This window comes from Schistocerca nitens, chromosome 4, assembly GCF_023898315.1.
Source record: "Schistocerca nitens isolate TAMUIC-IGC-003100 chromosome 4, iqSchNite1.1, whole genome shotgun sequence".
Lineage (NCBI taxonomy): Eukaryota > Metazoa > Arthropoda > Insecta > Orthoptera > Acrididae > Schistocerca > Schistocerca nitens.
In genome coordinates, this window is record NC_064617.1 from 691,312,907 (window position 1) to 691,326,192 (window position 13,286).

Consider the following 13,286-nt stretch of genomic DNA (forward strand, 5'->3'; position numbering starts at 1 on the left):
GCCCATTGGCTGCGGGTGTGCACTTGTACATGAGGCGTGACACTAGCGCCATCGAAAGTTTCCCTGGTGCTGTTGGCTACGTTTGATTTCGACTTGCTAAGAGGCATGTGTGGATTGTGACAGTCATTATGTGAACATTGTGTAAAGCATGTATTGCTATTCAGATATTTATTATTAAGATCAGGTATCTCGAATGCAGCTACGTTTGAATTCAAATAATTAATTTCTGTTACGTTTGAACTGTTTATTGCAATTTATTTTTGTACTGACTGTTCCCTGCCGCGCGGGATTAGCCGAGCAGTCATGGATTGTGCGGCTGGTCTCGGCGGAGGTTCGAGTCCTCCCTCGGGCATGAGTGTGTATGTTTGACCTTAGGATAATTTAGGTTAAGTAGTGTGTAAGCTTAGGGACTGTTGACGTTACCAGTTAAGTCCCATAAGATTTCACACACATTTGAACATTTTTTTAAATTTTTTTTTTAATTTTATTTATTTTTGACTGTTCACTAGCAGCTATACAGGGTGGTCCATTGATCGTGACCGGGCCAAATATCCCAAGAAATAAGCGTCAAACGGACATCAACTGCGTATTTTAAAATAGGAACCCCATTTTTATTACATATTCGTGTAGTACGTAAAAAAATTAGAATGTTTTAGTTGGACCACTTTTTTCGCTTTGTGATAGATGTGGCTTTAATAGTCACAATCACATGGCTCACGATTTTAGACGAACAGTTGGTAACAGGTAGGTTTTTTAAATTAAAATACAGAACGTAGGTACGTTTGAACATTTTATTTCGGTTGTTCCAATGTGATACATGTACCTTTGTGAACTTATCATTTCTGAGAACGCATGCTGTTACAGCGTGATTACCTGTAAATACCACATTAATGCAATAAATGCTCAAAATGATGTCCGTCAACGTCAATGCATTTAGCAATACGTGTAACGACATTCCTCTCAACAGCGAGTAGTTCGCCTTCCGTATTGTTCGCACATGCATTGACAATGCGCTGATGCATGTTGTCAGGCGTTGTCGGTGGATCACGATAGCAAATATACTTCAACTTTCCCCACTCAAAGAAATCCGGGGACGTCATATCCGGTGAACGTGCGGGCCATGGTATGGTGCTTCGACGACCAATCCACCTGTCATGAAATATGCTATTCAGTACCTCTTCCACCGCACGCGAGCTATGTGCCGGACATCCATCATGTTGGAAGTACATCGCCATTCCGTCATGCACTGAAACATCTTGTAGTAACATCGGTAGAACATTATGTAGGAATCAGCATACAGTGCACAATTTAGATTGCCATCGATAAAATGGGGGCCAATTATCCTTCGTCCCATTATGCCGCACCATACATTAACCCGCCAAGGTCGCTGATGTTCTACTTGTCGCAGCCATCGTGGATTTTCCGTTGTCCAGTAGTGCATATTATGCCGGTTTACGTTGCCGCTGTTGGTGAATGACGCTTTGTCGCTTAATAGAACGCGTTCAAAAGTCTGTCATCGTCTGTAATTTCTCTTGTAACCAGTGGCAGAACTGTAGACGACGTTCAAAGTCGTCGCCATGCAATTCCTGGTGCACAGAAATATGGTGCGGGTACAATCGATGTTGATGTAGCATTCTCGACACCGACGTTTTTGAGATTCCCGATTCTCGCGCAGTTTGTCTGCTGCTGATGTGCGGATTAGCCGCGAAAGCAGCTAAAACACCTACTTGGGCATCATCATTTGTTGCAGGTCGTGGTTGACGTTTCACATGTGGTTGAACACTTCCTGTTTCCTTAAATAACGTAACTATCCGGCGAACGGTCGGGACACTTGGATGATGTCGTCCAGGATACCGAGTAGCATACATAGAACACGCCCGTTGGGCATTTCGATCACAATAGCCATACATCAACACAATATCGGCCTTTTCCACAATTGGTAAACGGTCCATTTTAACACGGGTAATGTATCACGAAGCAAATACCGTCCGCACTGGCGGAATGTTACGTGATACCACGTACTTATACGTTTGTGACTATTACAGCGCCATCTATCACAAAGCGAAAAAAGTGGTCCAACTAAAACATTCATATTTCTTTACGTACTACACGAAGATGTAATAAAAAATGGAGGTTCCTATTGAAAAAAAAAACAGTTGATATCCGTTTGACCTATGGCAGCGCCATCTAGCGGGCCAACCATAGCGCCTTCTGGTTTCCCCCTTCAAGCTAGACAAGTTTCGTTCTTTGTAGAGTCTTTTCGTTTGATGATTATTTCGTGAGATATTTGGCCCGGTCACTATCAATGGATCACCCTGTATGCTGTTGTTTTGTAGCCTCAGTAGGTTAGGCCTGAAAATTAACCAGTTGGTTGGAAACTAGTTGCCATCACGTGTATAGCAACTATTGACAGATTCGTTAGTAAACGTTTTGTGAAACGTTATTGTAACGTTGTACTGTGAAAAAAGAAATGTTCGTCAGTGAGAGATGTGTGGCTGTGTGCAGGCAAGTACCTGTGGGCGGGCCCGTTGCAGCGGTCGTACACGCTGATGTTCGCGGTGAACGCGTGCCTGATGCTGGCGGCCGTGGTGTACGCGGCGGTGGCGCTGCGCTCGAGGACGGCGCCGGGCCACGAACCGCTGCCCCGGCGCGCCGACGCCTGCTGCGCAGACTTCTGGGACTGGCGCGCCGCCAGGGACACGATGGCCACGCTGGCGAGGCGGCGGCCGCGCCGGCGCAGGGCCATCCTCTGCCTCATCGTCATCGCCGTCGCCTTCTACACTTTCCAGAGGGGTCAGTATACGGCCGCGCGCCGCTCCCAGCAAGAAAAAGAGCCCTCACACGGTGCAAACCTCCTCACTCCTCTCTTCTTATCAAATGTCTTTTCTCGTATATTATTGCTGCTATAGGACTCAAGAATGGGAGATTTGCGTGGCCATTAAAATTGCTACACCAAGAAGAAATGCAGATAATAAACGGGTATTCATTAGACAAATACATTATGCTAGAACTGATATGTGATTACATTTCACGCAGTTTGGGTGCATAGATCCTAAGAAATCAATACCCAGAACAACCACCTCTGGCCGTAATAACGGCCTTCATACGCCTGGGCATTGAGCCAAACACAGCTTGGATGGTGTGTACAGGTACAGCTGCCCATGCAGCTTCAGCACGATACCACAGTTCATCAAGAGTAGTGACTGGCGTATTGTGACGAGCCAGTTGCTCGGCCACCATTGACCAGACGTTTTCAATTGGTGAGAGATCTGGAGAATGTACTGGTCAGGGCAGCAGTCGAACATTTTCTGTATCCAGAAAGGCCCGTACAGGACCCGCAACATGCGGTCGTGCATTATCCTGCTGAAATGTAGGGTTTCGCAGGGGTCGAATGAAGGGCAGAGCCACGGGTCGTAACACATCTGAAATGTAACGTCCGCCTTTCAAAGTGCCGTCATTGCGAACAAGAGGTGACCGAGACGTGTAACCTATGGCACCCCATACCATCACGTCGGGTGATACGCCAGTATGACGATGACGAATACACGCTTCCAATGTGTGTTCACCGTGATGTCGCCAAAAACGGATGCGACCATCATGATGCTGTAAACAGAACCTGCATTCATCCCAAAAATTGACGTTTGTCGTTCGTGCACCCAGGTTCGTCGTTGAGTACACCATCGCAGGCGCTCCTATCTGTGATGCAGCGTCAAGGGTAACAGCAGCCACGGTCTCCGAGCTGATAGTCCATGCTGCTGCAAACGTCGTCGAACTGTTCGTGCAGATGGTTGTTGTCTTGCAAACGTCCCCATCTGTTGACTCAGGGATCGAGACGTGGCTGCACGTGCCATGCGGATTAGATGCCTGTCATCTCGACTGCTAGTGATACGAGACCGTTGGGATACAGCACGGCGTTCCGTATTACCCTCCTGAACCCACCGATTCCATATTCTACTAACAGTCATTGGATCTCGAGCAACGCGAGCAGCTATGTCGCGATACGATAAACCGCAATCGCGATAGGCTGCAATCCGATCTTTATCAAAGTCGGAAACATGATGATACGCATTTCTCCTCCTTACACGAGGCATCACAACAACGTTTCACCAGGCAACGCTGGTCAACTGCTGTTTGTGTATGAGAAATCGGTTGGAAACTTTCCTCATGTCAGCACGTAATAGGTGTCGCCACTGGCGGCAACCTTGTGTGAATGCTCTGAAAAGGTAATCATTTGCATATGACATCATCTTCTTCCTGTCGGTTAAATTTCGCGTCTATAGCACCTCATCTTCGTGGTGTAGCAGTTTTATTGGCCAGTTGTGTACACTGTTCAGCCAGAACATTATGGCCACCTAATTAATAGCCGGTATGTCCACCTTTGGCACGGATAACAGCAGCGATGCATCGTGGCGTGGAAGCAGTGAAGCCTTGGTAGGTCGTTGGAGGCAGTTGGCATCACATCTGAACACACAATTCCCGAAAATTCAGCTCTGACACCACGTTCAATCACATCCCTGACGTGTTCGATCGGGTTCAGATCTGGCGAGTGGGGGGACCAACACGTCAATTGGAACTCGCCACTGTGTTCCTCTAACCACTTCATCACACTTCTGGCCTTGTAGTAAATTTGGTTTTTTGGTAGGTAGTTTATTTTTTAAAGTTTAGGGGGATAGGAACTCGTGAATGAGACCACCCCTGATTTTCGATCCGAAGTAAAATTGCCAAAAAAAAAAAAAATTATTTCTATGTGAACAAATTTCTATTAAAGTGTTCTAAGTCGCCAAAAGAAAGTGTTTTTAATGCAGTATTGAGAATGTAACTTTTCACGACCGTATCGGACAATATGGGTCAATTTACTACAGAAATAACAACCTTGGATAATTTTTGAGATTTAACAGAGTGAATTTGCTTTTAGAATCCCTTTTTACCTAATTTTACAGTAGGCTGTGTAGATCTTCGTTTTCCCTTGATAGCTGCTGGTCAGGCTATTGTCTCCGTTGATTTTCTCCCTCCGATTCTTGAAGTAGGTAGGTAGGGAAATGATTTTTTTCTAACTCTTGATCTTGCTGTTTTTCATATTCACTTATTGCTTGTACTTATTTACGACCATACGAAATTGATTTGCAATGAAATCTGGCATTATCGAATCTTCAAACTGGTCAATATCATTTACAAGAATACATCAGTCACTAGCACTGTTCATATGAACTGCTCTACGTGTTATCACAGTAAGAGATCTTGATTGCAACTGCTGCCGCTCTCGACTGGCGGACGTCTATCAACGCTACCGCACCTCTTTGGTCAGAGATAGCAATGCCTTGTCTTCGCTGCTTCCGACCAAAGAGCGCGTTTACAAGAAAATTTATTTATTTATTTTAATATTAATTTACAAAAATGATAATTTAAATAATTAATTGCGTAATTTCATTAGAATAAAAAAAACATTTTCCTTTTTCGTCATTTGCGTCAGTGGGGAGGGGTCTGTTCCACTACAGCCTTATGAAGTCGCGCATTACCTTGTTGAAAAATGCCACTGCTGTCGGGTAACATGATCGTCACGGAAGGCCGTGAAGTGGTGTGCGTGGTCTGCAACCGTTGTACAATACTCCTTGGCCATTACGTAGCACTGCACGAGCTCCACTGGGCACATGAATGCCAACGTGGATGTTCCCCAGAGCATGATGGAGCTGCAGCCAGCTTATCTGCACCATACAGGTGTCGAAGATCTGTTCCCCTGGAAGACGGCGGATTCGCGCCCTCCCATCGGCATGATGAAGAAGGTACTGGTATTCATCAGACTATGTAATACTCTGCCACTGCACGAACGCCCAGTGCCGATGGTCACTTGTCCATTCCAGTCGTAGTTTCCAATGTAATGATGTTAACATTGGCACAGCCATGTGTCGTCGGCTGCAGAGGCCCATTTGGGAGTGTTCCGTGCATCGTGTGTTCAGATACGCTTGTACTCTGCCCAGAATTAAAGAATGATGTTAGTTTTGCCACAGTTGACCGCCTGTCCTGTTTTATAAGTCTGCCCAGTCTACGAAATCTGTATTGAGGGGTGACTGCCCAACCCCACGACGTCTGGATGTGCTTTCCCCTTCGCTCATCACAGCACTCCTCGAACGCACCACAAGTCATCCAGTTTGCAAAATCCTCGTGCCGAGCCTCTGGGCCATACAATCTGCCCCTTGGTGAAACTCTGATAGATAGCGCGCCTTCTCTATTCTACAAAATGGCTCTGACCACTATGAGACTTAACATCTGAGGTCATCAGTCCCCTAGAACTTAGTTCTACTTAAACCTAACTAACCTAAGGACATCACACACATCCATGCCCGAGGCAGGATTCGAGCCTGCGACCGTAACGATCGCGCGGTTAAAGACTGAAGCGCCTAGAACCGCTCGGCCACAACGGCCGGCCCCCATTCTACATATGGACAGCACACTCACTGATACTCTATGCAATGTGCGCGTGTCTGACTAGGAGTCATTCATTGCCAAGCGGCACTGCTATCGCCCGGACGAGTTTGTATCGATAGTTGGTGGGTGGCCATAGTGTTCTCGCTTGTCAGTGTAATCTGAAGTTTGCGAAACAGAGCGTATTTTGTTTACATGTGCGGCTATAGCGTCAGAGGCATGAACTACGAAACAAATATGGCGTGCATGTTACTGTTGTCAACTTGTGAAAAGCAACGAAGTGTCGTTCGATACTTAAAGTACAAAGAGCGTAAACCGAGTGAAATTACAGGGACATACGTAACGTGTATGGGGACGACTGTATAGACCGTAGCAATGTCTCCAGGTGGTGTGCATTCTTCCAACCGTGTTAGCCTTAGTAATTCGCCACGCTCCGGACGGCCGGTAACAACTGCAACCCTGCAGGGTGTTGGAACCATTGAAGCAGCAATTTCGAACGATCACAGCGCGCAACTACAAATTTTATCGCGGTAGTTCAACATTCTCTATGGTGCAGTGTACGATATTGTTCATGACACGTTGAAATTTGTGAAGTTACCGTTCGTTGCGTGCCCAAGAGTCTGGCAGGCAATCACAAGGGTCAGCGAATGAAGACAAGCTTGGATCACTTAATGCATTACGCCGCAGGAGGGCATGACTTTCTGAACAAGTCGTCACTGATGATGAGTTGTGGCCATACCACTAGATGAATGAGATTTTCACTCTGCTGCGGGGTGTGCGCTGATATGAAACTTCCTGGCAGATTAAAACTGCGTGCCGGACCGAGACTCGAACTCGGGACCTTTGCTTTTCGCGGGCAATTGCTTGAACAACTGAGCTACCGAAGCACAACTCACGCCCCGTCCTCACAGCAGTTCTGCAAGGTTCGCAGGAGAGCTTCTGCAAAGTTTGGAAGGTAGAAGACGAGGTACTGGCAGAAGTATAAGGCTGTGAGGACGGGGTGTGAGTCGTGCTTGGGTAGCTCAGTTGGTAGAGCACTTGCCCACGAAAGGCAAAGGTCCCGAGTTCGAGTCTCGGTCCGGCACACAGTTTTAATCTGCCAAGAAGTTTCATATCAGCGCACACTCCGCTGCAGAGTGCAAATCTCATTCTGGAAACATCCCTAAGGCTGTGACTAAGCCATGTCTCCGCAATATCCTTTCTTTCAGGAGTGCTAGTTCTGCAAGAAAAATTGAAAGTGACTCAGTGTGATAGATGAGCGCCTGTGACAGTGTTCTGGGAGATGCGTGGTGCGTTATTGGTGGACTTTGCTGAACACTGGACCACTGTGACTGCTGCAGCCTACATTAAATCTTTAGTTAAGTTGTCTCGTGCTCTTCATAACAAACGCCACAACACTAATACTGACAGTGTCAAAGTTCTTCATGATAATGCTCGCCCCCCATCTTGCTGCACCTGTTGTTGAACAAATCACCAAATTTGGTTTAGAGGTGCACCACAGTCAACCATACAGTCCAGACCTTGCACTTTCAGACTCTCTTCTGTTTGGTTCGATGAAGAAATTCCTGGCCAGCCAAAAATTTGCGATGGATGTGGAAGTGAAATCACAGTCTGCAGATGGCTGTACTCCAACGAAACATAATTCTACAAACAGGGCACATTAAAACTGGCGCCATAATGGGAGGAATGTGTTGATAATGTTGGTGACTATGTAGAAAAGTAGATGAAATATGTAAGTTCATTTGTGATTATTATGTTTTGTTATTTATTAAATTTTTGCTAGTAAAATTATTGTGTGTTACTTTCCGATCTTGCCTCGTATGTTGCAAATATGGAAGTTCTTTAATTAAAGAATGAAATATGTGACTTTGAAATTGTTGTGAACTGCTTCGTACACAATGGTAAGAAGAAGTGGGCTACAGTGTGGTTCAGCAGCTTTCGTCGTAGGGAAGCTGGACACGAGCAGAAATGATTAGCGCCATTTGACTTGGTAACTTGCAGCTTTCTCCAAGCGTTGCAAAGACACTTTACAAAAGAACAAACAGCAGTGACGTCTAGCTACTACAAGAAGCGGCTAGGTATTACAATTACGAACAACTTAAATTGGAAGGAACACACAGAAAATGTTGTGGGGAAGGCTAACCAAAGACTTCGTTTTATTGTCAGGACACTTAGAAAATGTAACAGATCTACTAAGGAGACTGTCTACACTACGCTTCTCCATCCACTTTCAGAATACTGCTGCGCGGTGTGGGATCCGTACCAGATAGGACTGACGGAGTCATCGAAAAAGTTCAAAGAAGGGCAGCACGTTTTGTATTATCGCGAAATATGGGAGAGAGTGTCACAGAAATGATACAGGATTTGGGCTGGACATCATTAAAAGAAAGGCATTTTTCGTTGCGACGGAATCTTCTCACGAAATTCCAATCACCAACTTTCTCCTCCGAAAGCGAAAATATTTTCACACCGATCTACATAGGGAGAAACGAGCACCACGATAAAATAAGGGAAATCAGAGCTCGTGCGGAAAGATAGAGGTGTTCGTTCTTTCCGCGCGTTATACGAGATTGGAGTAGTAGAGAATTGTGAAGGTGGTTCGATGAACCCTTTGCCAGACACTTGAATGTGATTTGCAGAGTACCCATGTAGATGTAGATGTAGAAGCGGCTTATGAGTGTCGTGCAATGTGAGGGTCCAGCTACTTATGCACGAGCGTAATGTCGAAAGCTGACTGAGACTGTGGAATACAGCGGCTGAGACTGGGCCGTGTAGCTGCCACCGGCCATTCTGTATCACGGCGACAAGGCCGCTCGCAGTCGGAGCCGCCGAAGGCGTGGCCAGTGGGCACGCATCAGTGGATCTGCCGGGTCCCCACGCGACCGCTATTGACATCTGTCGGAAATGTGCATGTCCGTTGCCATCTGTGACACGCCGATGGGTGTGGTATCGATCTGTGATACCACAGAGGTAATGACATACAATATAAATTACTTTTGGTTTATTGTTCCTATTGCAGGAACACACTTCCCTAACAATGCCTTCTGTAACAGTTGTATTTGATTCAATTCACACCGAAGCAACCGTTGCTACGTTGTATTTTCAAATTGAACTGGTAATCAGTGGTCATGGAAGTAAAACTTTGAACATAGCTGCTAAGGTTCAGTGACCGTGTCAGAATTATATTAGAACAAATAAGCCCGCGGTCACAAATATCAAGTCAAAATTGGCCAGGTTTCGACGCTACTATGAGCGTCGTCTTCAGAATTAGACTAACTGTTCTAAAACATATTAAGTTTGTTCTGGCTGGAAAAAGATGCAGTAGTTACAAGTCACATATTAAAAAAGATCTAAGCCGGAAAGGCGACGTCATGAATAGTTGTAAGTAAGATGGCGAGCCGCTAAGGGCTGCTCGTACTTGGGTGAACAAGGGTTGCAACAAGACTGAGGTGCCCACGGTTAGGAATTGTGAGCAAGTAAACATGGTGTTGCTACGAGCGCCATCTAGTTGCCGCAAAAACAACTAGGCTACTGTACATTCAAAATTAGACACATGAAATTGTGATGCAGTTGATTCAGCCATAACGTAAGCACTAATAGTAATAGGATGAAGTTACGTATTTATCTGCTTCAAACAATACATTTTGCAACGTAAAAAAACGTTAGTTATGACATACAAGAAAACAGCAAAGATGTAACAGGAAAACAACATTTCGGTAAATTGCATGAGGAAATCTGAATCAAAGATCAAGCAATGGCTTTATACAGTCGAAAAAGTTTTTATGTCGCAGCTGCAGCTGTTCGTTGAGAATGAGGCCATCATGACGAGAGAGATATTTAAAAATCTCCAATTTCTCTAAAACATCTAACCTACGCCCCTTCATTTCGGTATGCAGAATATTGTTATCGCCTATGGTTTTGGCACGTGTCCAGTAATTAAGAGATGATCGGCAAAGGACGAATTTAGGGGACTGGTGCTGTTCTTTCTCAAAAGATGTTCTTTATATCTGATGGTGAAAGCACGTCCAGTTTGCCCTATAGAATAGGAGGAGCAGGTATCGCAGATGATCTTATAAACGCCAGAACTTTCTGTAGGGGAGCGAATGGATTTCAAATTATGAATGAAGTTTCTGTTTACATTATTATTAGTAGAGAAGGCAACATTGCAGTTGTATTTGTTGCGAAGCATGCGCTGAATCTGATGGGAAATGGGTCCTATGAAAGGAATACAAAAAGGTTTCTTTGGGTTAATTTCAGTGCATGAGGTGTTGAGCGTGGTAGTTCATGCAGTTTTCTTTTTTGGGATATCGTGCACTATGTTAGGCGTATATTCATTATTGACTGCTATGGTTTTAAGTAAATTAATCTCCTCATTAAACTTTTCTGTTGAAAGTGGTATAGAGGTGGCTCGGTGGATGGCAGAGTGAAAAAAGGCCATTTTTTGAGACTGTGGATGAAAATAGGAAGCAGGCACGATTTGGTCAGTATACGTTTCTTTTCGAAAAATATTGAAAGTGATGTTATTGTTTTCTATTGTAAGCGTCAAGTCTAAATAATGATTGGCGGTTTTCGTTTTCGAGTTCAATAGTGAAAGAAATTTTTTCATGGAGGTCGTTAAAAAGTTTAAATATATGATCAGTTCTGTCGGCTGGTCCGTTATAGATGACTAGAATATCATCAACGTATCTTATGTAAGAAAGGATACTTAGTGAAGCGGCTGAGACACGGTTAAACAGCTTTTTTTTCCAAGGAACTGATAAAGATGTCGGCAAGGTTGCCCATAGCGAGCCCACCAGACTGCTGGTACAGTTGTCCGTTGAAGTCAAAGTAGTTGTACTTGACAACGACATTAATGAGATTCATAAAATCGGTAATCTGTTCATCTGATAGATCTTTTTAAATTGACGTAAATTTTCTTCCACAATGATGATCGTCTCATGTACCGGGGCATTGGTATAAAGATTTTTAATATCTAAGGAAAAGAGCTTGGTGTCTGAATTGCATACTAAGTTTTTAATATTTTGGACCAAAACGTGGCTGTTAGGAACGGAATAATTATTTTCGAAAACGAAATATTTTTTCAAAGTTTCGTGTAGAAATCGGGCCAAATCGTGATATGCGCTATTCATGCTATTGGAGATTGGACGTATTGGATGATTAGGTTTATGAATTTTGAACTGGGACCGAAATTTAGGGGGCTGAGGGTTCATATTGATGAGTAGTTTCTTTTGGAAAGGTTTTATAAGAAATTTTGCATTATTAATGGCTGACCTCACTTCTTTCTGTAATTTAGGAGTCGGGTCATCATGCAGCTCCGATATGTTGTTTTCACTGAAGAAATTTTCAGTTTTAGAAATATACTCAGAAATATAAGCAATGACTAGACAAATATTCGCAGTGTTCAACGTTAAACCATTTTATTGTAAATAAACAGATCTATAAGTTATTTGTACCACCTCTGTTTATATCCCTCTTGTTTGTTTAGTAAATCTGATTGCTAGATAAATGAGCAAGGCAGCCTGGGCAGCATACTAACTGTAAATTTTGTGTCGCTGTTGTGTTCCAGATGAGAAGAACATGACGTACCTGTACACGCAGCTGGTGTTCCACTGGTCAGCAGACGTGTACAGTGACTTCAAGACCTTCCAGTCTGCTGCCTACGTGTTGGGTGAGTAATGTTTAGCTTTAAACTGCTTAAAGCTCCATGTCCATGTATCGTCGTTAAGGGGGTGTTCTGTTCTGGACAGGAAACCTGCTTCTATGGAAAAAGACTCTGGAATTAATGGAGCGTGGTCCCTAACTTGTTGCGTGACAACTGTGTATCAGATTGCTCCTCTTCCTGATTCATCCTTCCATTTCACTTCCCCGAGCGCTTTTAATTTTGCAACATTTGTTAATTCTATTAATTTTTTTGCAACTCAGCATCGGGAGTGGCGTATTACTTTCAGAAAAAAAAACGACTATGAGGAAGAAATGTAACAATTTCTGGTAACCACCTGATTCTACATTTTTATCAAGAACATCACTGAACAGTTTAATGAGAAAATTACACTACTGGCCATTAAAATTGCTTCACCAAAATAAATGCAGATGATAAACGGGTATTCATTGGACAAATATATTGTACTACAACTGACATGTGATTACATTTTCACGCAATTTTGGGGCATAGATCCTGAGAAATCAGTACCCAGAACAACTACCTCTGGCCGTAATAACGGCCTTGATACGCCTGGGCATTGAGTCAAACACAGCTTGGAAGGCGTGTATAGGTACAGCTGCCCATGCAGGTTCAACACGATACCACAGTGCATCAAGAGTAATGACTGGCGTACTGTGACGAGCCAGTTGCTCGGCCACCATTGACCAGACGTTTTCAATTGGTGAGAGATCTGGAGAATGTGCTGGCCAGGACAGCAGTCGAACATTTTCTGTACCCAGAAAGGCCCGTACAGGACCTACAACATGCGGTCGTGCATTATCCTGCTGAAATGTGGGGTTTCGAAGGGATCGTCGAATGAAGGGTAGAGCCACGGGTCGTAACAGATCTGAAATGTAACGTCCCCTGTTCAAAGAGCCGTCAATGCGAACAAGAGGTGACCGAGACGTGTAACCAATCGCACCCCCTACCATCACGCCGGGTGATACGCCAGTATGGCGATGACGAATACACGCTTCCAATGTGCGTTCACCGCGATGTCTCCAAACACGGATGCGACCATCATGATGCTGTAAACAGAACCTGGATTCATCCGAATAAATGACGTTTTGCCATTCGTGCACCCAGGTTCGTCGTTGAGTACACCATCGCAGGCGCTCCTGTCTGTGATGCAGCGTCAAGGGTAACCGCAGTCATGGTCTCCGAG

At 44.5% G+C, this 13,286-nt stretch overlaps 1 protein-coding gene across 2 annotated transcripts in view; it reads left to right on the top strand.

Annotated features, from left to right (window-relative positions):
• The window catches only part of LOC126251662 (proton-coupled folate transporter), a 324,444-nt gene that overhangs the window by 203,672 nt on the left and 107,486 nt on the right, over window positions 1-13,286 (top strand). For both annotated transcript variants that reach the window (XM_049952233.1, XM_049952234.1), the window contains exons 5-6: window positions 2,506-2,793; window positions 11,987-12,088. In XM_049952233.1, coding sequence (XP_049808190.1) covers window positions 2,506-2,793; window positions 11,987-12,088 — 390 coding nt within the window. The remainder of the gene's footprint in view (window positions 1-2,505; window positions 2,794-11,986; window positions 12,089-13,286) is intronic.